This window comes from Dama dama, chromosome 30 (genome assembly GCF_033118175.1).
Source record: "Dama dama isolate Ldn47 chromosome 30, ASM3311817v1, whole genome shotgun sequence".
Lineage (NCBI taxonomy): Eukaryota > Metazoa > Chordata > Mammalia > Artiodactyla > Cervidae > Dama > Dama dama.
This window is the reverse complement of record NC_083710.1, coordinates 22,626,653-22,652,623: the sequence shown is the minus strand read 5'-3', so window position 1 is coordinate 22,652,623 and position 25,971 is coordinate 22,626,653. Positions and strand designations below refer to the sequence as shown.

The 25,971-nt window shown below is 36.9% G+C and overlaps 1 protein-coding gene across 12 annotated transcripts in view; it reads right to left on the bottom strand.

The window, feature by feature from the left end:
* The window catches only part of FNDC3A (fibronectin type III domain containing 3A), a 112,169-nt gene that overhangs the window by 51,760 nt on the left and 34,438 nt on the right, over positions 1-25,971 (bottom strand). For 11 of the 12 annotated variants that reach the window (XM_061133150.1, XM_061133146.1, XM_061133147.1 and 8 more), the window contains one exon: positions 21,399-21,474. In XM_061133150.1, coding sequence (XP_060989133.1) covers positions 21,399-21,474 — 76 coding nt within the window. Of the gene's footprint in view, positions 1-2,101; positions 2,235-21,398; positions 21,475-25,971 lie in introns of those variants that run through there. The other variant, XM_061133151.1, reaches the window with a different exon arrangement.

Here is a 25,971-nt window from a genome sequence, read left to right as displayed (position 1 = left end):
GGCTTGAGAACAGTTAGAAAAATGGAATACACAAGTATTTACCCAAAGAAAACTTTTTTGTTCCTTACACGGAAAAGTCCTTTTAAAAATTCAGCTTGTCTTATTCTACATTTCCTTTCATTTTTATAGTGATATCCTTTCCCAACCAACAACTTTTCAAAAAGTTGTTTCATATCTAAGGATATATTTCTACTATGTATTTAGTAAACACTAAAATATTATGTATTTTTTGGCAACTGATGTAACGAGCTTTAAGAATATGCTCTGATGCTTCTAAGGACAAGTAAGGCCTTCTTTATTTTTATATCCTTGGAAAACAAAAACAACAAACTTTTTCTACATCTAAGTCAATGTTACCTATAAATTTACTAAACAATACTTGTGAATTGCTTTACACCTCTAGGCAAGAGAGGCTTCATCCAAAACTCATATTTCAACTTCTACATGCTGGACTGAAGAAATGACAGCAGTTTTAAAGTTATGCTGGTTTACTTCTGTTAGCCAATTTGTAGAAAACTATAGCAAGCTAGCTTTCTGAATCCTGAGATCTGGCTTAGAGATTACTCACAGTGTGTGAAATTTAGCTGAGAACCAGAAAGAGAATTCATTGAAAACTATTATCTGTAATCTTAATAAAGGAAACTACTTTGTTGAGTTTCTACTGTATGTGCCAGAGACTGGTTCCTTGCATATGTGGTCAAGTTTAATCCCTATTTCAAGTTATCAGAACAAGTTTTTGTTTTTTAGCCATCAGAGTGAAAAATAAGTTATCACCAATTACATTTAAGCTTATAAAACTATATAACTGCTTTGGGTTGCTCTTCTTTCACTAAAGATATGAATATATAAATACTAAGTTAGTTGCAATTCAAACCAAACATACTTTGAAAGCTGCTAAGTGTTTATAATTTAGTAATACAAAATTCTACTTTATTCTTTAATTATATCTAAGCGTGATTACTGAAGAGAGCACAAAACAAACCTAATCGCAAACCAGCAGTAAACCCATAACTAGTTGCAGTCCAGGAATAATGATTAACTCATAACCCTATGAAGTAATCCTTTCACTTTAGCAAGTGAATTTTCTTACCCTGAGGAAAAATGGTACAAGGTTAGATTTTTTTTTCTTTAAAAAAACAAAAAACAAAAAACAGTTCATGTATAGCATTATTTAATACCTAAAATACTGGTGTGAAGTAACATATTTACAGCACCATTTCTGTTGCTATTCCTGTCTATAGTAGCAAAACTCCAAAACCTCGCATACTTGATGATGCAGAGGTTCCATCACCTCCTTAGTTCCACCAATATTTTTTAATTTAGGAGGTATGAAAAGATTAACTGCAAACTCTTGATTAAGGGCGGTGAGGGAGCTCCTGTCCCAGTGAAGAAGCTAAGTCTGTTACAGACTGTACCATTAAACACACATCTGGCAGGAGAGTAGCTGTATCTGAACCACTGTAGATCCACCAAGTAACTCCTTAATAATATATACGATTTTAGCAAAATCTACCACAAATCATATACCTATTGATTTTTAAGGGCATATTTCCTTTTCTAAAATCTTGCATAAGAGTAAACAACTCTATTTATCAATTGCCTTAAGAAATTTGAGAAGCCTCAATTCCTTAAAAATTGCCATCAAGGATTTAGTAAAGATGGTATTTCATCTAGTAAAATGTCAACTCTTCAAATTTTTTCCTTATTAGTAGACATTAGCAGACATTTGATTTAAAAAAACAAAACAAAAGATCTGCCTGGGTTCAAATTCTCAACAAGCAACGGGCTGCTGACGTGCCACACATTCTCTTTACAAGCAAGCTTTCACAATGGCTTCCAAATAATCTGATGCCAATTTGCAGATTTTAGTTGTAAAAAGAAAATCCTAGTAAAGGCTCTGGAAAGGAATATTCTGTGGAATGTAAAATCAACCCAACTCTAAACAGAGTTTAATCTTTTTATAACTACACGGCCACAATTTAAAATTTTACAGCGACAGATCTGGCATCTATTGAAAAAACACACGGCATGACTTTAGAGTAATACAATACTTGCTACGTTTTAAAATAAAAGCAGAATGTTCAAAACCAGTAAACCTTACCACTCATTTTGTTTTTACAGTAGCAGCAGAGAACAAGAAAATCCAACAAGGAAACAGCGTAGTACACGTTAACAGCTTTAATTGGAGAACCGCGGTTGCTGCTTTTTTTTTTTTTGCAAAGCTACGAGGAAAAGATCCTTTGACCGAGTCACATGATGCTGACCACGTGACCTGCAGTGACCCGCAGAAAGGGAAGGGAAAAAAAAAAAAAAAAGCAAGCGTTCCTGCTGGCAGTGTTTGGCATACAGTAAATGATTAAAAGATTTCTACTGATTCTGCCCTGGATTTGAAAATTTTCAGACTCCTTTATGAACCAACTCAAAAGCGCATCAAGATTTTCATGGAAAAATAGATACCTGATGTAAAATAATTCCCTTTGTTCTCATTTTCCTCTGATAACTAATAGGCCTGTGTGCTAAGTTGCTTCAGCCGTGTCCGACTCTGCGACCCTATGGACTGCAGTCTGCTCTGCTCCTCTGTCCATGGGATTCTCCAGGCAAGAATACTGGAGTGGGTTGCCACATCCTTCTCCAGGGGATCCTCCCAACCCAGGGATCGAACTAGCGGCTCGTTAGTCTACTGCATTGGCAGATGGGTTCTTTGCCATTAGAGCCACCTGGAAAGCCCTACATACTATCTACTAAGTCAAATTTTATTACCCCAGCTGGCTGCTTTTCATTTATAAATTTTAGGATACATATAACACTAATTTAGAAGATTCACTCCGAAATGTCCTTGTGTAACCTGATGCACTCTCCATACTCAACCCTTAAAATTCCTTTGTGTATTGTGGGCAACCCTTAAGGAAAGCCCACAGTATACAGAAGAATTATCTACAGAATACAGGCTTGATCAACTTGTTCTTTAAACATGGGATTTCTATTTCAGACTAGCATTTAACATCTCAAGTTAATAAACACTACCTTTTTTTTTTTATTACTGGTTTTACTTTCTTTTCTTCTGATTTTTTCTTGCTGTTTCTAAAGGTTTAACCTGGACACTAATACAGATACTTGGTAGATGGCATTCTCACTCATGCTCATGAAATCTGAAAAGACAGGTCATGATTGGGGCTTGAAGTACTTTACTCAAGCATGTATAGAGACCAGAAAGAAGACTAAATGTTCAGTTGTAAGAGAAGGGAGTAAGACTGTAAGAACTTTGGAGGGCTTTCATTACTTTATGGTGTTGTGTAGTTAAGGAAATTTATTTATAGCTAATACAAATATACAGGTAATGATAATGACTGTGATTTGTAATAAATTGAACAATGGAAAGAAAGTGGATTTTGGTATCAAAAGATGTAAGCTTTAACAACAGCATCAATATTTATTAGCAAGGCAATTTACTGCTCTTCTGAGACTCAGTTTCCTTCTATAAAATGGTTAAAACAATCAACTTCATGGCATTGTTGTGAGAATCAAACTAGATAAATTTAAAGTACCAAGTACACTGGCTGGCACCACTCAATAAATGATAGTTATAAGAATGGCCACTATGGGGCTTCCCAGGTGGCTCAGTGATAAAGAATCTGCCTGCCAATGCAGGAGACAAATGAGACATGGGTTCAAGCCCTGGGTCAGGAAGACACCCTGGAGTAGGAAATGGCAACCTGCTCCAGTATTCTTGCCTGGAAAATTCCATGGACAGAGGAGCCTGGTGGGCTACAGTCCACGGGGTCACAGTCAGACATGACTGAACACACACACACACACACACACACACACACATTTGAGAAAGTAATAATGGGCAGGGTACTATTCAATGTATTACATGTGTTAACTCAATCCTCACAATAACTGAAAAAGGCATCACTTATAGGTAAGGGAATTGAAGCAGAATGCAATTAAGTAACTTGCCAAGAGCACACAATGAGGCAAAGCCAGGATTATTTTAACAATAAGGCAATATTTTAAACATACATAAACCATGTTCAAAGACTCAGTCTTCCAAAAAGCTGGAAAAGAACTGGTAAGGGATAATCTGGAGGTTTCAATAAATACATGCCAGACATTTCAGAGGAGATAAGACATCGATGTATCATTCTCACTAGTGGGGAAGGATAATTGTTACCTTCTAAGTCCCACTAAAAGGCAAAGCTGCCCTGAAGAGCACAGCTTAATACCTTAAAGTCTCCTGGTCTCAACAGAATCTTCTCATAAATGTTGGATTCAGGCTCCCAGTAAATCCAATCATGCCTCTGATCTTTAGCCCCTAAACAAAAAGCAAGTCCCGGCAGCCCACTTCCTCATTTTGGCTCACGTTCTCTCACAGCTGTGTTTCCGTTTCTTGACTCTTTCTTTAACTGATGATCTTCTCCTTTCTTCCCATTGTGCTCACTGGAAGATTTTCCTTGTTATAAACTCCCCTAGATCCTCAACCTTTTTCACAGAACACCTGCTGATGGGCTTTCTTTAAATGAAACCCAGCTCGCCTCCAGGACAGCTTTTCCAGTAGCTGCTGGGAGCCGTGGCTTCTCATTCTCTCCAGAAGCAGGCTCCAGACACCCGAAGGGCTGCTTCCCAACGCCACTGCAGTTACTGCTTCACGCTTCAGTTTTTCCTTGAGATCATGCCATAGTAACACGTGGGAATACCCCACCCTCTGCCCTCCTCACTGCTGTCATTTACTGAGAGCTTCGGCACCAAGTCCACAGTGTCTTTCCCAGCTCTTGCCCATCAGCAAGACGACTTCCGTGTCCAAGAAAACCTAGCTTATACCTTTCTTGAACTCTTCTATTCTGTTTTTAGTAACGCGTGTTCAATGATATATCTTAGAATTTATCACTTAGAGTTCCACTACAGGATCTCGTCTTTGAAATGTTAAAACTTTTATGTTTCAATCTCTGGTCTCCGTATCTATGTTTCATCTGACCAGTTCTCTTTCTTCTACAACATTAGGTCTTCCTCATAGTGATCTCCTGTTTCTCCTGATCCACCTGTGTCTTCATGGCCTGATCTTTTTTTCCCATCCATGTCTTCCTTTTACCTCCCCTTCACTAAAAATACCCAATTTTAATAAATCAGATTTAATTATCTTCTCATAGACTTGAACTGTAGAAATCAAATGTTATGTGGACTGGCATGTTTATGAATTTAGTTATATCCAACCTTAACTCAGCCATCAGCACTGTTCAGGAATCCTTTCAGGAATTTATTCCTGGGTAATAAACTTATATTCTGTTTTCTACAGGGATTATCAGAGATCCCCACCACTCTTTAAGGATATCCCCCAATTCAACCTCAACTACATATCTCAGCACAAAATTGAACTCTTTCAATGTTGTTTACAAACTCTTCTCACCTCTTCTATTTTCAGAAGAATCCCTGTCCTTTCACACTGTATTAAAGCTATCTCTCCCCTTCTAGTCTTGATCCAATCTCCACTTCCTCCTCTACTGGGGTCTGTCTTCAGTTCAGTCCAGTCGCTCAGTCGTGTCCGACTCTTTGTGACCCCATGGACTGAAGCACACCAGGCCTCCCTGTCCATCACCAACTCCCGGAGTCCACCCAAACCCATGTCCATCTAGTCGGTAATGCCATCCAACCATCTCATCCTCTGTTGTTCCCTTCTCCTCCTGCTCTCAATCTTTCCCAGCATCAGGGGCTTTTCAAATGAGTCAGTTCTTCACATCAGGTGGCCAAAGTATTGGAGTTTCAGCTTCAACATCAGTCCTTCCAATGAATATTCAGGACTGATTTCCTTTAAGATGGACTGGTTTGATCTCCTTTCAGTCCAAGGGACTCTCAAGAGTCTTCTCCAACACCACAGTTCAAAAGCATTAATTCTTCTGTGCTCAGCTTTCTTTACAGTCCAACTCTCACATCCATACATGACCACTGGAAAAACCATAGCCTTGACCAGACGGACCTTTGTGGACAAAGTAATGTCTCTGCTTTTTAATACGCTGTCTAGGTTGGTCATAACTTTCCTTCCAAGGAGTAAGCGTCTTTTAATTTCATGGCTGCAATGACAATCTGCAGCGATTTTGGAGTCCAAAAAAATAAAGTTAGCCACTGTTTCCCCATCTATTTGCCATGAAGTAATGGGACCAGATGCCATGATCTTAGTTTTCTGAATGCTGAGCTTTAAGCCAGATTTTTCACTCTCCTCTTTCACTTTCATCAAGACGCTTTTTAGTTCCTCTTCACTCTCTGCCATAAGGGTGGTGTCATCTGCATATCTGAGGTTACTGATATTTCTCCCGGCATCTTGATTCCAGCTTGTGCTTCCTCCAGCCCAGCGTTTCTCATTATGTACTCTGCATATAAGTTAAATAAGCAGGGTGACAGTATACAGCCTTGATGTACTCCTTTCCCGATTTGGTTTACCCCTAGTGCCACCTGGGAAGCACGGGGCTGTCTTCAGTGTCCTCTTAACAAGATTCAGCTCTATCCCCTCATGATCCTCAACTATTTCCACAGCTGCCACACGCTTCTAATGCCCAAGGTTAGTGTTAGGGTCCATACTTTCAAGGACTTTTCAGTTATAATAGAAAAATAAAAGTTAAATTTATTTCATGTTTTCTAAAGATATGTTAATTTAACAATGTGCATCAATTTTCCCACAGAAATAAAGAGAGAGAATGCATTGAGAACATCACAATTACAGGAAAACATTATGCAGTGATGAATACATTTTTTCATTTTCCCTTTTGTACCTAATTATATGACAATTTTAACAAACAAAAGGCTCCTGGTTTTTATTTTCTCAACACCGCCTCAATGTTTGCAGAGGGTTACTGGAGGCCTGGTGACACCAAGTGGCCATCAGGGGGCATGAGCACCACATACTGCTGCGGCAACAGCAGGAGAGTGGAAGGAGTTCTGTCCTTAGCCCTCCTTATCAAAGAACATTCTGCTCTAGTACTAAGTACCTTAACTGCCATGCTTGACTTGCTTCTGACAGGGGTCAGGAAAAGAGAAACAGTTTATTCTAGTTGCCTTTAAGTTTAATCACAGGTTAAAATAAAAACAAGAAAAAACAAACAAACAAAAAAAACTGCTTAGAGGAGATCATGGCAGAAACTGACAACACAAAATGATGGCTGATCATATACATCAGAGCTTATTTTAATGGAACTATTAATTATACTCTGTTAAAAAATGCAAAGTCTGGAACAAATGTTAAACCAGTTAGATATCAAGATGAGAGGAATAAACTGGGATTGTCCTAGACAAAATGGGACAGAAGGTCACCTTATTAATAAGCAATGCTTATTTGTTAAGGTTACAAAACACCTGACAATGTTTATTCACATGAGGCTGGCAATCAGCACAAGCCTATAGAGTCTTGGAACTGAACTGAGTTAGTCGATTGTAATTTGCTTGTACGTGTTTTTTTGATCGTATATTTTTCTTAGTGTAACTGAAAGGTCCTTGAAAGTATGGACTCTAACACTAATCCTGGGCATTAGAAGTGTGTGACAACTGTAATTTGGGAAAAGAATGAAGTAGGAAATTAAAGAAGAAAGAGAAAAGATCAAGGGAATTATTATTCACTGCTTTGGGGCCTTTCTTTTCCTTGAAAATTTATTATTCCTTTTTAAGGCTGGATAAAGTAGACTATTAAAATCAGGGGTCTAAGGATGATTCAGAATTATGGGTAATTTCATTTATCCGTGTACAGGTAACTAAAATTTTCTATAATCAGACTTGCTAAGCATTTACATGTATCAGTGACAGGCATATCAAGTAGGAAAAGGATGAAGAATGACTATCATACTATGGTTAGAATCTATCTTTACCACTAAATCAAACTGTATATAGATAGAAAACAGTAGATATGTTTACCAAGCAAGCACCTGCTTCTAAATAAGAGTTATTTTTAGGGCTCTTGTTTAGAAAGCTACAAAGGCTCTGATATTAATGCATGGATACAGCAGGTTGTGAACATTACTATTTTTAGTACCAGTCCAATGTGAACAATCATGAATCATTGTTATTCTAGTAGGAAATGGTGCTTGGGATTTACTTCAGCACAAGAGGTTAACTAAGTCTCACTAACTGTACACCCACACGCTGACATCACACAGGCAGTGATACGGATCAGTGATGCAAATCCTGTCAGGATCAAACATTAAGGCCACAGAGGTTTAAAAAAAAAAAAAAAAAAAAAAAAGTGCCTGCATGGCAGGGCAGACCCGTCATCCAACATGTACAGACTGCATTAAATCAGTACCGCTGCTGATGAAGAGGCTTGTGTTAGGTCCTTTTTATACAATAGTTGAACTTTTAAAATTTTAATTATAGATTTCCCACATATAGACTCTATATTTATCTTTAAGTTTCCTCACAGCTTCTGTGGTTTAAGGTCTGGACCTTTAGAACATATGTTAAGGCTCCGCCAGCCACATGAGTTATCTGGCAAATGGCCTCCGTAGCCAGGCTCTTTAGACAAATCTTTTGAAGACTACACCACCACTGATTATTTTATATAATGCATGCTTAACAAACAACATTCAGATTTAGACTGGAAGCACTACTCCGTGCCTCAGTTTGCTGCAACCTCAGTCTTCTTCCCACTGTCACCTTCCTCTTTGAGCATTTACAGTTTTTAGTTTTATTGGCATCAAAATATTAATTTCTTATGGTTACAGACAGATTGGAAAAGATAGCTTATTAAGAATAACCATATATCAGGTGTCAAAATACCTTCTCTTTGAATTATGTGTACCCACGTGGAGTTAGAGATTTCATCTCCTGTAACAGGAACAGAACCTATCCCTGGAGATGTGCCACAGGATGTTCGGGTTCTTCTGAAAAGGAACTTGGTCTCTACACTTAAAGCATCACCCTTCCTTCTCATTTATCATGTTCTCAAGGACTATCACTTCCCAGGAGAACTGGAAGGCTGGAAGGAGATGAAAGCTGGAGGTGTTTCCTTCTATCACTGTTTGACATAATCAGGCTAACATGAAACCATGTCTTTCCCAAGCTTTCAGGCACCTGCTTTCATGTTGTTTCCTCAACTTCCTTTCATGTTATCCTCAACTAATGGTGCTTCTTAGGAGAACATAAGAAAGGTTGGCGAGTTGCTGCTGTTTCAGTGTTTATTGGAGTATAACTGATTTACAGTGTTGTGCTAGTTTTGCATTTATTGGTGTATAGTTGATTAACCATGCTGTGTTAGTTTCGAGTGTATAAATCTTAATAGAGGTATTTAATGCATACAAAAGCAATTATGTGTATACTCTTTTAAAAATACAAATGACAGTATAGTACACGCATTGTTCTGCACCTTAATAATATGGTTTGCTTAGAAAGCTTTCCATGTGGGTACATGCACAGGCTGCTTCAATCTCTTAATGGCTGCATGGTACTCCACCATAACAATGTCCCATAATTTAACTATTTCCCTATTGATACTCAACTTATTTTCAACATTTTGCTATTACAAACAATGGTGTAATGACCACCTCTGTACAAACATAATTCACAGATGTTATCAGTATGTCAACAGGATAAATTACTAGAAGTGAAATAGCTATATTAAAGAGAATTTGCTTTTTTCAAGTTATCAAATCTCAGAGTTTGTATTTATATTCTCATCAACACACCCTTACCAGCAGTTATCAAACTGGGACTTCCTGGAGAGCCCTAAGACACATTCCAAACCTTTCTTATGAGGAACAGCTATAAAACCAAAAAGCATTTTGAACCTAACCTGCTCAGTAATAAATGAATCATCTCTATCCTTCTACCCAAACCAATTTTTTTTTCTCTTCCTTGTATGTGTTGCAGCACAGCGAAAGACACTGTCATTTATCTTTATGCTCAACTGACTGAAATCTGTAAATCATTCTAGTTTCTTCTTACCCTCCACACTGAGTGCCCAGGTCTTATCCTTATTACTTATTTGCTTTCGTTGTTGCTATTTTCCTGCTTAAAATGAATCCTTCAGTGGCTCTTTGTTCCTTTCAGGATAACACCTCAACTCTTTAGCATGCTATAAAGATATTTGTTAACACACCCTATGGGGCTTCCCGGGTGGCGCACTTGACCAGCATTCGCCTGCCAATGCAGGAAATGCCAGCGACGTGGGTCTGACTTCTGGGCTGACTGAGCACCTATGTCTCCACATTTAGTCTCACTTTCAGATACTCCTCAGTGTTCTCTGTTTTCCAATGAATTTCTTTATTCATACCTTTTCAGTCTTCTCTAATTTCTCTGTGCTAGGCATTTGTACATGCTATTCCTTCTGCTTCTAAGATATTTCTCAGTTACTCTTCCTCTTGGCTAAACAACTGTTTCTCTAACCATCATCTTTTCCTGCACGTGCATGTCTGCGTCCTCAGTCAGTCATGTCTGACTCTTTGTGACCCTAAGGCCTGGAGCCCACCAGGCTCCCCTGTCCATGGGATCTTCCAGGCAAGAATACTGGAACGGATTGCCATTTCCTCCTCTAGGAGATCTTCCCTACCCAGGGATCAAACCTGCATCTCTTGTGTCTCCTGCACTGGTAGGTAGATTCTTTACCATTGTGCCACGTGGGAAGCTTTTTCCTGCACATGTGTGTGCCCAGTCTCTCAGCCATGTCTGACTCTGTGCAACCCTTTGAACTGTACTCAACAAATATTCCTAGCTGGGTTAGGCATGTCTCCTCTGGCCTCCCACATGTATCTGGGCATACTTAATTCCATCATAGTACATCACCTTCTCTGTTTTAACTGTAGATTACTTGCCTTTCTTCCCCACTATGCTGTGAGGTAGGGTCTATGTCTTTCAAATGGCTGTCAAGAATGAGTTGTCCTTCAGAACAGTTAGAGATTTGGGCAAATTCTCTTTCCAGGAAAAGAGCCTGCACACACTTTCAGGTATTGTTTTCTGTGTTCTGGCAACACCCAAGCATGGGAGACTGAGTACAGGATGCTGAGAAATTCCAACAAAGTAAGACTAAAAATGAAGTAAAATATTGAAATAAGATCTTTCACTGTAATGATAAAGGGTTTTTCCAAAAATATTGAGGGATTAGATGATAAAATGAAGCAGAAGAGGATGTCAAAGACAAGAGAACTTTGCTGATCCATAAATAATGGGAACAGGACTTGACTAAAGTTCACCTTCTAAAAGGGAATCAACATCCTTAAATAATGTTACTGCACATATTTTGAGATCAGAGTCCTATGTCAAAATTATGACTCTGGCAGACAGTAAGCTTGCCTCTGGAGCCTTAGAGAAACTAATACAGACTTGCAAGGAAAGCTTCTACCACCACCCTTATTATGTTGTTGCCTGACTCTTATGGTTAATGGCAGCATGTTTGGATGTGCCTTAATATAATACCATAACCACAGTCAGAGGCAAAGTCATGCTTTTATAAATATAAGAAGGGTCTGTACTAGATAAGAAATTATGCCTTGTGTTAGCTGCTGTGACACAGGAAAATGAGAATTGTGAAAGAATGACTTTTTCCAGCTCTTTACATCTAGGTAGGTACTAAAAATCACATTCAATATTGTTGCCATATAAAGAAAGGAACCAGAAAAGATCTCTTCTTTTTTCCTGGGACAATCTCTGCAATAGGTAAAAGGATATATAAATCAGATTATATAATTATTTCATGGTAGTCTCTTTATAACTTTATATAAATGTTCATTGAAGATCGGAGCCTTGTGTTGTCCCAGCTATGCTTTGGGGGAAAAAACCAGAAATGTTTATGCCTAAGTTAGACTGCTTAATTAACACTTCCCTGAGTCCAAATTTGTGGTTGCAGTTACTACAGGGCTAAAATAAGATAACTCTCTGTATCAGTTTGTACTCAGTTGCTCGTCTCACCAGGAGATCCTTCCAGTGATGTTAACTTTAGAGTCTGGTCTTTCTTTTTAATAAGGAAAGTGATCTTTCTAGACACTCTGACATAAGGTTAAGAAAAAGAATGCAAAGCACAAAGTAGGTTTGTAGTAAATACTTGTTCCCTTTCTAGCATCCCTTCACAGAATGATTTAGTTAAAAAGAGGGGATCCAAACAAATACTACTTCTTTCATAAATACAGTCTAGCTTACTTATACTGGTACTTTTTTGGGGCTGACAAAATCCTCAACATCTAATGGTTTTTGCCCTGGGTTCATATCTGTCCATTTGAATGTCAGAATTCTTTAAGCCAGTTCTAAATTATGGTATCAAATTTACACATTTCTTTTTTCCACCTCCTTGATTTCAAAAATTGTCAGACTATTATTAATATTATATACTTGTAAGCTTGGTATGTCCCATATTTTTAGTTTTCATTAGTTAAAAAAATCACTTATCTGTACCAAAATGGTCCACCATTTTCCTTAATAAACTCAGGGTCTCAGCTTAAAAAAAAACCCAAACTCTAAATTTTATAAAATAAAATCGGGACTAAATTTTAAAGGAGTTACAACATTTAAATGGTTATTTAAGCAATTAACATTCATCAAAATTATCAAGTTATACAGAAAACATAAAGAAGGAAAGCGATTCCTATAATCCTACCACATAGGGGCAGGTACTTGAAGGAAACGTGCTCAAATTAGTTTTGATGCATATGTACTCATTAAAAGCAGTATTTTTTCCTTATTACAAAAAAGCTAATTACGTTGATACCCTCAGTAATGTATAATCAATAAAGAGACTTCAAGATTCAAGTCCTGATTAAACAAAACTACTAATTAATAATCTTTTTAATCTTCCATTTTGGGGAAATAAAAAGTAAAACCAGAGCTTATCCTTTGTGTGTCTTCCAGGAAGTCTTTCCTAGTCCCTGGGCTGGTTTGGATGTTCCTGCCAGAGCTTCTACAGCACCCATCCTGTTTTCTTCCATCACAACCCTTTTCTCATGTTACTGACAATCTTCCCTACGAGAACACAAACTTTGTGGATGGCAGAGATAAGGTCTATCTTACTCACCAGCAAATCCCCAGAGTTTTGGCACAGTGTCCATATCAAGTTCATAATAATTTGCTAAATAAAAGAATGGCTTTTAAATGAAACCTAATATCCTAATCTAGACTCAGCAATTTACCCAGCAACTCAATCTTCTAAATAATCTACACTATACCACTATAAAATTAGTTTTAATGCTTATAATGATTTAGGGCACTGGAAGATTCTAAATTATTTTCAGTACATTCTGTTCACTAAGGCTAAATTTAAGTGTTTATTTTGTAAATATTTTCAGTTACATGATTTGGAAAAAGATTTTCTGGTTCTCAGTTACTCAGAAAGGTATTTTAACAAGAACACCTTGCCCCAGGTTAAAGTTTAAGGCATATACCTTATGCCGTACTAAGTTAGACTGCTTAATTAACACTCTAATAATATCATCTTTAGCAAAAATACTTAAATCCAACTGATGAGTTTCTTCCCCAAAAGATGAGAAGGTTGAATTGAAAGATACAAATCTTCCTGTTGACCATCCCCATCATTTTAGGGTAATAAAAATTAAGATCTTTCTCAAGTATAAATGAGAAAAGAACCTTTTCAAATTCTAATATTTAGAGAGTGTTAATATAAAATATGGTACTATTTACTCCTTAAAGTTCTTATGGTAGGTTCTCTCCTCAAAGAAGATCAATAAATGAAATGAAACATGCTTTCTCAGTGCTCTGAGGAAAATATTATATCTTACAATTAAAAGTAAGAGGTTTTTCCCCCCCTAGCATCATGTAGTACAACATACATAAAGCCATGTTGTACTTTTTGATAGGGCTGGTTTTAGGGTTCAGAGATGAATCTATAAAGTGCTTAGGGTATAGTAATTTGGTTTTGGATCTTTTGAAATAAGACACTCCCATTTCTAGAATAGAATTTTGAAATTGACTTGCAGTAAATATATGAAAATATTTCAGAAAAAATTATGTGGTTGAGGGAAGCTAACTATTGTTAAGTCATGAGTGGAGTGCCATCTCAGATACTTACGCTTGAGAAATGGCTGTAAAGTGTGGATTTTGCAGCCAGACTACCAGAGTTCAGGTCCCAGCTCAGCTGTTCAGTCACCCGTAACTGGGCAAGTTATTAACCTAGGTCTCAGTTTTCTTGTCCATAAAATGAAGACAGTAATAGCTATCTCACAGGGGTGATAGGATAATTAAATAGATTAATTACATTTAGAATGTTTACAAAAGTAACTGGTACAGTAATTGTTCAATAACCATTAGATAGTATCATACATGCTAATTAAATTATAAGTCACTTTCTGCCCTTTTTCCCATTACTTGCAGTTCTATAAAGCATTGGTCTTGCAGTTAGAAATAAGTGCTGAAATAAAGACAACTCTGTTGCTTATTCCTAAAATGAGTCAATTAACATTTAGAGTTTCTATAGATGCAAGGGACAGTTCCAGATGCTAACGGGGAAGGAAAGGAGATCTAGACACAGTACGGTCTGTACCATAATCATTTGAGAAAGGCTGATGTGGGTCTAGACACCTGCATGTTTAAACTTCCCTGTTGAGTCTGATCCCTTGGTGGAGGGATAAAAATTATAATCTTTACAGTCAGAAAGACCTTCATTTGAGTCCCAGATCTTCCAGTAACTAGCTATGAGACTTTAACAAAGCTCATGTTTCTCACTCTGTTAAGGTTCAAGTAAGATTAACTGTACACACCACAATGCTGTCAGACAATGAGCACTCAATTACATGATTAGTGGTGGACTCTAAAATAGAAAAAAGACAAAAACCAATAAGTGACATATACACCAACAAAAGACATATGCCAAGTTAGAGATATAGGCCAGACCATGAGTGCAAAAGGAAACTGAGGAGCACTTTTTAACCCTGGGGTGTTCAGAAAGAATCTCAAGAGATGGGGACCTAGTTTGTACTGCGTTTTGAAGAATTGCAAAAATTCAGAAAGCTCTCGTGTGTATACATGTGAATGCACACTTGTGTAAGTTTTAATGAAGGGGCAATGCGAACAAAGGTATGAGAGGGGTCTCTGTAAGAAATATTTGGAGACTGGTGCTGTGCTTAGTCGTTCAGTCGTGTTCAACTCTTTGCGACCCCATGGACTGAAGTCCATCAGGCTCCTCTGTCCATGGGGATTCTCCAGGCAAGAATACTGGAATGGGTTGCCATGCTCTCCTCCAGGGGTAGAAACTGGAGTATCTACTAATTCTGGTATATCTGGAGTAGAAGTTTCTGAAACTAAAACTAGAAAGAAAGACTGGAATGAGTTGATGGAATGCCTAGAAAATGAGGCTAAGAGTCCTATGCTGTATGAAATGAAAGAAGGCAAGGTTTTTCAGTTTGTTTTTAGCATAGTAATAAAAAAAAGTTGTGCTTTAGGAAGGCTGAACTTGTAGTTACAGAAACAAATATGGAAAATAACATTTCTGTAAAGAAATTTGAATCCAAATCAATGTGGGACTAATGTGCTTATTAAAAGACTTCCCTTGTGGCTCTGCTGGTAAAGAATCTGCCTGCAATGCAGGAGACCTGGGTTTGATCCCTGGGTTGGGAAGATCCCCTGGAGAAGCGAAAAGCTACCCACTCCAGTATTCTGGCCTGGAGAATTCCATGGACTGTATAGTCCATGGGGTTACAAAGAGTTGGACACGACTGAGCGACTTTCACAGTAACGTGTTCAAAAGGGCATGAAACTTACTCAATTAGGTATAATACACAGACAGATTTCTGTGATAAATTTTAATCAAATCCAGTTAGAAAATATAGCTCTCTAATGTGGCTATCTGTGGAAATTTCCCCAGTTCATCAAGGGCTTTCCTGGTGGCTCAGATGGTAAAGAATTGGCTTGTAATACAGGAGACCTGAGTTTGATCCCTGGGGGAGGAAGATCCCCTGGAGAGGGAATGGCAACCCCACTCCAGTATTCCTGCCTGGAGAATTCCATGGACAGATGAGCCTGGTGGGCTACAGTCCATGGGGTTGCAAAGAGCTGGACACGACTGAGCGACTAACACTTTCACTTTCCCCAATTTATACAGCGAGTCAGAATGATTTGATAAATTACAGTATCATCAGCCTTGGTTTCCTCATTTAGGAAGAAGCTGCTTCATACAAACAGTAGTCAGCTTATTAGAAAGTCAACTGGCAAAATAGGTATTTCAAACCCAGAATGTACTACTCCATGCTTTCAACTTTATAAATGGTAGTAAGGCTCTGCTATAATTAAAAACTCACAAAATAAATACTGATATGGCCTAAAAAGTAGCTAAAATACTGTGCATGTGCAATGACAACAGAGTAGAATGACCTTTCCTATTACTGTAAAATAGATCAGAGTATCAAATGCCTAAAAACGCCTCATATACTTAGTCCATTATACATATGTATATGCAGTGTATATATACATATATATATAAATTTGACATGGCCTCCACTGGGCTGAGGTCACTGACTAAACAAACTCCAAATGATGAAAATCTCAAAAGGGACAAGGAGGAACAGTGGAGAAATACTAATCACATTAGGACAGGTAAAATGTGGCGGAGGGAAGGGAGACAAGTATCTTTTGGGTAAAAAGACAGGGGGTGGTTCTTATATACAACCCTTATATTTTACAAGATTCAAAAATGAAAAAGTATAAAAAAGAAGAGAAGAAAAACTTTCCCTTCATCCCTGTTCCCAATTTCATGCACCACCACTCCATAAGTAAACACTGTAATTATTTTTGGAGGATCTTTGAAGATTTTCAGTTATTATTATTATTTAAAATAGCCTGTGGTATCTATCAGTTATTTTCTGGTATTTGTTCTTCACTTCTTCCATAGTAATAATCTTCTGATGTTAGTTGGATCCATGGGCACCTCATCCAAAGACAACTTTTAGTTCTTTTATTTAGTTAGAAGTGATCAGCTAAGCTATGGCCTTTAGCAGAAGTTACCTGTACAATCTCCAAAGTATGTCCTTAAAGAAAGAGGGCATATCTTTTATCTCTTCTTCTCATCCTCTCTTCCATTCTGTTTGGGACATGAACATTGGTGGTGAGCCACCATGGATCATGCAGACGAGTGTAATATTCTAGGGATGGCAGATCAAGATGGAAGTAACCTGAGTTCCTTTACCACCTATGGGGCAAAGAACTCCATACAAGTACTAACAGACCTCTGAACAAGACACATGAGAAAAAATGTTCACATTACAATTGTCATAGTTTTCTATTGCTCTGTTAACATTAGCACAAACTTGGTGGTTTTAAGAAACACCCATTTATTAGCCCACAGTTCTGTAGTTCATAAATCTGAGTGTTGTATAAACTGGATTTTCTACTCAGGGTCTCACAAAGGGAAAATCAAAGTACTGGCTAGGGTGTGTTCTCATTTGGAGGCTAGAGTCCTTTTCCAATCTCATGAGGCTGTGGCGGAATTGAGATTCTTACAGCTCTAGGACTGATTCTCATTTCCTTGCTAGCTATTTTACACAATTATATTTCTAGGTCTTACTTTCCTTTTGCCATCACCACTCATTAAAATGTTTTAATTGAAATTTTTATCACTTAAAAAAAAACAGAACTCACTGAACTAGTTGAGATTTCCTATTTTCAAGAGAACAACTTGAACAATGATATTTTATTCATTAGGAATATAAAGAATTGAAGACAACTTAATTTGCCTGAATTTTCCTTTTTAGCATAAACATTGCAGTTGTCTCTTAATTAAGTCATATATAACATGGTTTCTCTTGAAAGGTAACATTTAATAGCATTTAGGGACAATCTGGGACTATTAAACAAAGTACTCAGGATGAGTCATTCACTTAACCTAAAATGGGTGAATTTATGAATGGATGATCCATTATGATTCATTTTCAAAAACAAGACTCATTAATATTTCAAAATGAGTCTTCTGAGCCTCTCAACTGATGTTTTCATTTTAGAAGGAAAAATGTAGAGGGCACTTTTTAATAATGGATTTCCACCACATAGTTACTTATGCTTTTAGAGTATTTCCTAAGGGTAGTTAAGATTTCCTAAGTAATGTATAAAAGATATAACTTCTCCATCATTTAGTTTGTTAAATTATGAAAAAAAGTAAATAATAGCTAATCATATGGGAATGAGACTACTATATATGGTTTGAACTTGAGTTAATTATAGTTTCCATATACCTTAAAGAGCTTCATTTAGTTCAGTCAGATTTGTAGTGAAAAAAAGTCCTTAGTCCAAAGATAATCAGTGGTCTTTTAAAAAATTCTTGGAATACTGATCTACTTATTATTAAAATAAATTTAAGATACGGCCTAAGATATTACCATAATTATGAATACCAAAAAAAATTAAAAAAAATGAGAGTTGGTAGAAAATCTAATTCACACTAGTGCATCCTCATTTCACAGATGTGCAAAATAATGGGCAGAATTTAAGTAACTGAAGGATATAGAATCAGAACAGTTTAGACTCGTGAAGAACCTTAGAAGGCATTAACTCCAACCATCACTGAGGAGAAATTAAACGTGCTAATGGCACCACCAAGTGAAGACTCAGCAGATGCATTACCACCTACAAAGGCAAGTGGGGAACTGACTGCTCCTGAGTCTCTCTGACAGCTCTGTTTATTACAGAGTTGTTCCTCACACTGAGTTAAATCTGTTTCCCTTTAACTCCCACCCACTAATTCCAGAACCCAGGCTGACCAGATTTGTACCTTTAAAAATGCACCATTAATTAATTAATAATTTTGTTATTAATATTTCTTTAAAGTTTTATTGTGAATGTAGTAAGAAAAATTATATTTCATTCTGCGAGTTATAGTAATTATAGCAAATAATATAGTGACCATGATATATAAAACAGACATTTAACTTTGAATAAATTTCAGACATTTTTAATATCAAAGATCTGACATATCTAACAAGATTCATGGGGCCTGAAGTGTAGTTTGTACACACGTCTCAGGGATTCTAGGATATCAGAGCAGGTCACTAGGGGTCCTACTTGGATGAAATCTTCCTCTCCCATCCCCAACAAAGACATCCTGGGAGAAAACGGCCCTTTTTTAAAATACAAATATTTGCAACCATTTAATTTATGTTAGCCAAAATCTGGAAACAACACAAAGGTCCCTCAACAGGTGATTAAGCAGACACCATATGGGGGTGTTCACGCAACGTAACACAACTCAGCAATAAGAATGAGAGAACGAATGACACAGGAACAACATGGATGGACCTCAAACTTGTTATACTAAGTGAAAAGGAACCAAAATTCTGCATATGCTTTCATTTATGAGATACTACTAGCAAAGGTAAAACTATAAAGATAAAAGCATTCTGAACAGACCTCATAAGCACAAGAATTCATACTAGAACACAGAGGCCAGAAGTGCCAACATCTGGAGTACAGAGAACTCACGCTAGGGTAACAGAGTTGGGATAACTGGGATACAGAGCTTCTAAGTATTTAACAAAATGTTGTTTTACTAAAGACCTAAACGTCATCTGGATCAGTTTAGGAGAGACTTACCAACAAAATGCTCTGCAAAGGAGATGGCAAATATGATACAGCTGACCATGTGTGTGCTTATCCTCACCATGATCCCCAAACACATGGAGAACAGAGGGGTACTTACTAGTGGGGATGAACCGTCCCTAACTTCAGAAGCCCCTATAAAGGCAGGAAGAGTCATGATCAGGTGTATGAGGAGATACTGTGAGAGCAGAAACACAGTAATAAAGAGCAGTAGCAGTAAGGGGAAGACAAACAGGAACAGAGGTGCGGACAGTAACCGTCCCAGGAGCAGCAGTGCTGGTCACTCTGAGTTAGACGACAGCAGAAGCACCAAGGGTCCAATAACCTCCCACTGGCAGACTAGAAAGTGACACCAGCAGCAACAATGGTGAAACACACATCAGTAACTACTAGAAAGCTGGTCAGAGCTATCTGGAAACAAAACGGAAAGCAGGAAGATGTAGAGGTAGAGGCAGTATTAATGGCACATTAACTCTAGCGGGTGAAGGGGCTCGGAACCCACACACTGGGGAACCGTCAATTAGTTCCTGACTTCTCGAGGTAAGGTGAGCTACAGCTTTCAACAAACCTGAATTCACTTCAACAATTTTTTTTTTACACTTGAGAGTCAAATCATGAAAAAAAAAGCCAGAAATCCAGGATTTGGCTAAATGGTTAACATCTAGGCATTACTTATGGCTCACCACATTTGTATTTTTACATTAAAATTTCCATATTACCATGCAATCCTAATTGGTGCTCATATTGAAAACTCTAAGGCACTAAAATACCTCTGAGTATAAAAATATATTTTCAGTACATAGTAGTTACCAAGGCAAACAAGCATACCAATATACTTAAAACTATTTTAGCAGTTAGTTTTAATAAATATCAACAGCACACCTACTAAACAAAAGGCATTATTTTAGCACAGAGAATCAAAAGTAAAAAAGACAGTTTTTGTTGTTAAGAAATCAAAATAGAAGGAAGCTAATTGAACATTTTTGTTAAGTAAGCTAAAGCTTACTTAAGCTAAAGACAGCATCATTATTTCTATAAGTTTTGAAGTTTAGTGGAAGCTTCTCTTACAAGTGTTTATTTCATTAGGAATTTGAATTAGTAAATTAGCTAGTGGGCATCCTATTTATACAGGTCTATTAGGAACAATAACTATTCACTAGCTCGATTACTCTTTGAAATGTGCCTCTGCACAGATATACTTGTTAAATTTAGGGTTCTCATTCAGAGTACTCACTTCCAAAATTTAACTAAGATTTTAGGTTTAATTAACAGGTTACTTTGGAATCAAGGACTCTTTAGTTAGAATAAATGCTGGAACTTACACAACCAAAATTCTTTTACTACACAAGAATTATGAAGTAATTCATCCAACCAGTACATGGGTACACATAATGATGGGTCTTTATAAATAAACCTTTTAAAGATAAGATCTGAGCTTAGTCTGGAAGCACCTGGATAGGCTGGCGGTAGTGGTGATATGGGTAAACTGTAGATAAGAAAAACAGTACAGAAAGTATTCAATATAAAAAGGGTTCAGAGATAGCGGATAAGCCAACTTAGCAAGACTAAAGGGAAACAGTATTAAAAGCAAAACAGTATTGAAAGGAAAGTGGGAAAAAAGCAAGCAAGAATGATGAAATGATCTTTCAAAAAGACTAAGGAAACTGAACCGGATTCACCAAAGATTTTTGAGCAGGGGAGTGACATGAACAACATTATAGTATATTAACCAAGAAACCCTGGGAAAGAGACTATAGTTGGCTATAGTTAAGCCATGAAGTATGAAAAGTTCGTGCCTTGGTGTGGTGGCAGTCAGAAAGAAAGAAGAAACCACAAGCATATAACACTTTTATGTATCATAACCTTTAGTCTTGTCTCAAATGATAATAAATGACCATTCTTACCTGTAATGCACTGAAACTGTCCATCTTCTCTTCTTATTGTAAATGCTTCCCCTGGGTTAACTTGTACCAGAATAACCTTCAAATGAGGGGAAGAAGTATTAATTATAAGAACAGCAGATCAAATCTGCACATCAAGATATTAAATGTTGCAAGTTAAGAGAGTAGATGTATGCTATTTAATAGGGAAGGAAAATGGGGACTACACATTTGTTGAAAAAATTAATTACTTCACTTTTCTGGAGATCAGACTTAAGCCAAAAGTAAGGGAATAAAAAAAGACACTGCACTGCTGACCTTCCAATTCCTAACCCCTTTAAAAAACCAGAATTCAGATCTGACAGTTACACTGCATTCTGTAAAATTACTGAATAGGTTCTCTTCTCCACTTTCTTACATCCTTGTATCCCTGCTACCATGCTTAAGACCTCACTCAACTCGCAGGACAGATCAGCAAGGCAGTTTTCTTTTGTCATTCTTTAGAGAAAATGCTTTTAATGTCTGGTTTCAGTTAATACTGTCAACAGGGGGTGAGTGGACAACTGATAAAAGTTACTGCCTGAATATGTGCCAATAGTTAACTTCTAGCTCTCTTAGCGTTTTGAACAGAGATACATACAGCTATTGAGCATTAAGTATTCTGAATATTCATACTACTAATATTTATATTACTTCCTGAATAACAGATAAAACATATGCTTGAAACATATGTTTTGGATAAGATGGCTACCACCAAAGGGCAGATAAAGTTGACAATGACTGCAAATAATGCCATATCATGGAGACTTAAATTATTCTTACAAGTAGGCTATGATGATACATGGGCTTCCCGGGTAGTTCAGAGGTAACAAATCCACCTGCCAATGCAGGAGATGTGGGTTCAATTCCTGGGTTGGGAAGATCCCCTGGAGTAGGAAATGGCAACCTACTCCAGTATTCTTACCTGGGAAACCCCATGGACAGAGGAGCCTGGAGGGCTACAGTCCATGGGGTTGAAAGAGTCAGATACAACTTATCGACTTAACAACAACATGATACATGCAAATACTAATACAAAATGTCACATAAATGTAACACAAAAAAGTGTAATGAAAATGTCCCTGATTAAAAAAAAGAAAGAAAATGTCCCTGATTAAAGTTATAACCATGCTTAGTATATACATTAATGAAGACTAGAAAAATCTAGAAAAATGTATTTAACATTTCTTAAATTTCCTAATAAATAATAAAAAAATACAGTGGCTGGGAGAAGTTATGGAAGAAAACATAAAATTTAAGAGGATCAAATATAAAATTATTTTCTTAAAGAAAGAAATAATTAAAAAAAAAGCAAGACAGCAGAAAAAGACATCTCTGGAGTGAGAAGCAAAGAGAAGGACCAAGATGTATAGATAGATAACAGAAATCAGCAAGCCTGACATGAACACCTCTAAACAAACAGGGCATACAGCCTGGGGAAAGTTAGAGCTAAGGAAACCTGAGATATCATTTAGTCCAATGCAGATTTATTTTTTTAAAAGTAAAATAAGAGATTATTGTTGTTATTGAAAAGTCACTTCATTTTCCAAGACCATTCAAACAAACTTTCTCTTAAGGTAAACTCCCAGTGCAGTGGACTTAAAACTTATCAACTACTTAGAGTAAGTACTTAGTACAACTAAGTACTTAAACTACTTAAACTACTACTCCAATTTCAAATGAACATTTACCACCTTGGAATCTGAACTACTACATAAAAGTGTCAAACTTTATCCAAATGTCAGGGCATAATAGTTTATTAATAATATCTACATATATTTTAAAGGAAACACAATAATGAGTGAACAATTTTTTATTATTTTTATCAGTGCAGAACTGTTGCTTTAAGGATATGCCCTCTAGCGTACGAGAAACACACCGATTTACACGACAGAGAGAGAACAGACGCAGGACACAATGTTTATAAGATTTCTCCTGAACTGATGCTGGACACCTGCCTGCCTCTTACTTTCCATATTTTCCTGTACTGACCACCCTATAGCTTTTCAGCTATCCGTCTGCTCTATTTCGTTCAGTCTAGTATTCCATAGTCAAAAGTTTCATCTTCATTTCCTGGCCTATTCTCCAGCACAATCTGATTCACACTTGACTTCTGCCGACATTTTCCTATGAGGAACTATTTCCTTCTTCAGGAAATACTACTCATCCTTCAACATGTTGGCACCCTAAAGCAGAGACACAGTACTTTGTATATTTATTAAAATACTTGGTACAAGACTGTATTCACTTGTTTGCATGTTATCAACTCTGCTACAACATACATGAGCCCTTTACTTCAGTTTATTTATTTATATACGCAGAGACTACAGAAGATGAACAAATGTTTGCTGAATTAACTACTGTTCAGTCTCTAAATAGCTCCTAAATCTTTTCTTCTGGCTTTGAGAACAGGGCTAGCTGATAAAACTTTCTGTGATGATGAAAGTATTCTATAATGGTGCTGTCTGATAATAGCCTCTAGCTATATTTGGCTATACGTGGCCTGAAAATGTACACAAGTGTTACTGAGCATTTGGAATGTGACCAGTGAGAATGAAGAACTCATCTTCTTTAATCTTCTTAATTTTAATTAAATAGCCACATGTAGTTAATGGCTACTGATTATAGCTCTAGATTCCCCAAACTCCAAAACTGTATTTCCAACTAATTTCTAGATTATTTACCTTGATAAACTGCAGATACCTAATCTTATTATGTCTAAATTTGAACTTATTATATGATTTTCCTAAGAAATTAAGCCAGGAAATTGATTTCACAAACAAGTATGAATTATTTAAACATCAAAATGTTATTAAGCTGACTTCACTATTAAGAACTTTGAATCATGCTTTGTTCTTCACTGGATCCTTCACTTCAATCTCTCGGTGGGCTGGCTGATGTAACATATTTCAGCTGAAGTCTACATAGAGATTAATAACTGTAAATAAAAGGGCAGCTATCAAACTAATGAATTTGAATTTAATTCTTAGTCCTATGAAGGAAAATCATTTTCAAACTCAGGTAAGAATACCAGCATATAGACAAACAATTGAGATCTGTTAACCATCCACTCTTTTAACTGACAAGTAATTAATGAGCAAATACTAAACATCAGGCACGTTTTGCAGAGCTGAGGATATACAGATGAATCATTAAGGGAAATTAGTTACAGCCAATTACAATGCTAAGCTAGAATACAAGGTATGCAATATAATATGTGATAAACAGAAAATACTTTCTATTAGGGTCATCTGTCTTCACAATTGCTTTTTTAGAAATAAAAGCACTATAATAGAAAAAATATGAATTTGGAATCAGACAATTCTATACTGAAATTCTGCTCTATTGCTTAATAAATGTGGTCTTTAGGCAAATTATTTAAACTCCATGAACTTTAGTGTCCTCTTTTCTAAAACGTAGTGTTTTTGAAGGATTAACAGAAACACTATATGCAAAATGCCAGCACAGTGCCTGATATATAGCAGACCCTCAAAAACAATTAACATTTCCTTTAATTAGGATTCTTTCTGTATTGCATTTAATCTTTTATCTAGACTGTGGAATACTTCATTATAGTTTATGGCAGAATAACATTTCACTGTATCACATTTTGTTTATTCATTTGTTGGTGGACATTTGGATTGTTACCACCTTTGAGATATTAATAAAAAAGCTGTACAAATTTTTATACGGATATATGTTTTCATTTCTCTTGAGTAAATACCTAGGAGAAGAACTGCTGGGTCACATCATAACTGCATGTTTGATTGTTTGGGGAATTGCCAGATTATTTTCAAAGTGGATACACCAGTTTACATTCTCACCAGTAGCGAATGAATGTTCCAATTTTCCCATGTTTTTGTTAACACTTGCTACTATTTGACTTTTTGATTCTAGCCATTTTACTGGGTATGAAGTGGTTTCATTTGCATTTTTCTAAACATTAATACCAACATTAATTAAATTAACTGAACATTAATGCCAACAAAGTTCCATCTAATCAAAGCTATCACTTTTCTAGTAGTCATGTATGGATGTGGGAGTTGGACTATAAAGAAAGCTGAGCACAGAAGAATTGATGTTTTTGAACTGTGGTGTTGGAGAAGACTCTTGAGAGTCCCTTGGACTGCAAGGAGATCCAACCAGTCCATCCTAAAAGAAACCAGTCCTGAATATTCATTGGAAAGACTGATGCTGAAGCTGAAACTCCAATACATTGGCCACCTGATGCGAAGAACTGACTGTTTTGAAAAGACCCTGCCTGATGCTTGAAGAGACTGAAGGTGGGAGAAGGGGATGATAGAGGATGAGATGGTTGGATGGCATCACTGACTCAATGGACATGAGTTTGAGTAAACTCCGGGAGTTGGTGATGGACAGGGAGGCCTGGCATGCTGCAGTCCATAGGGTCGCCAAGAGCCGGACACGACTGAGCGACTGAACTGAACTGAAACATTAATGATATTGAACAACTTTTAATGTACTTATTGGTCCTGTACATACCTTCTTTGAAGAAATGAGTATTCAAAGCCTTTGCCCAGTTTTTAATTGGGTTAAC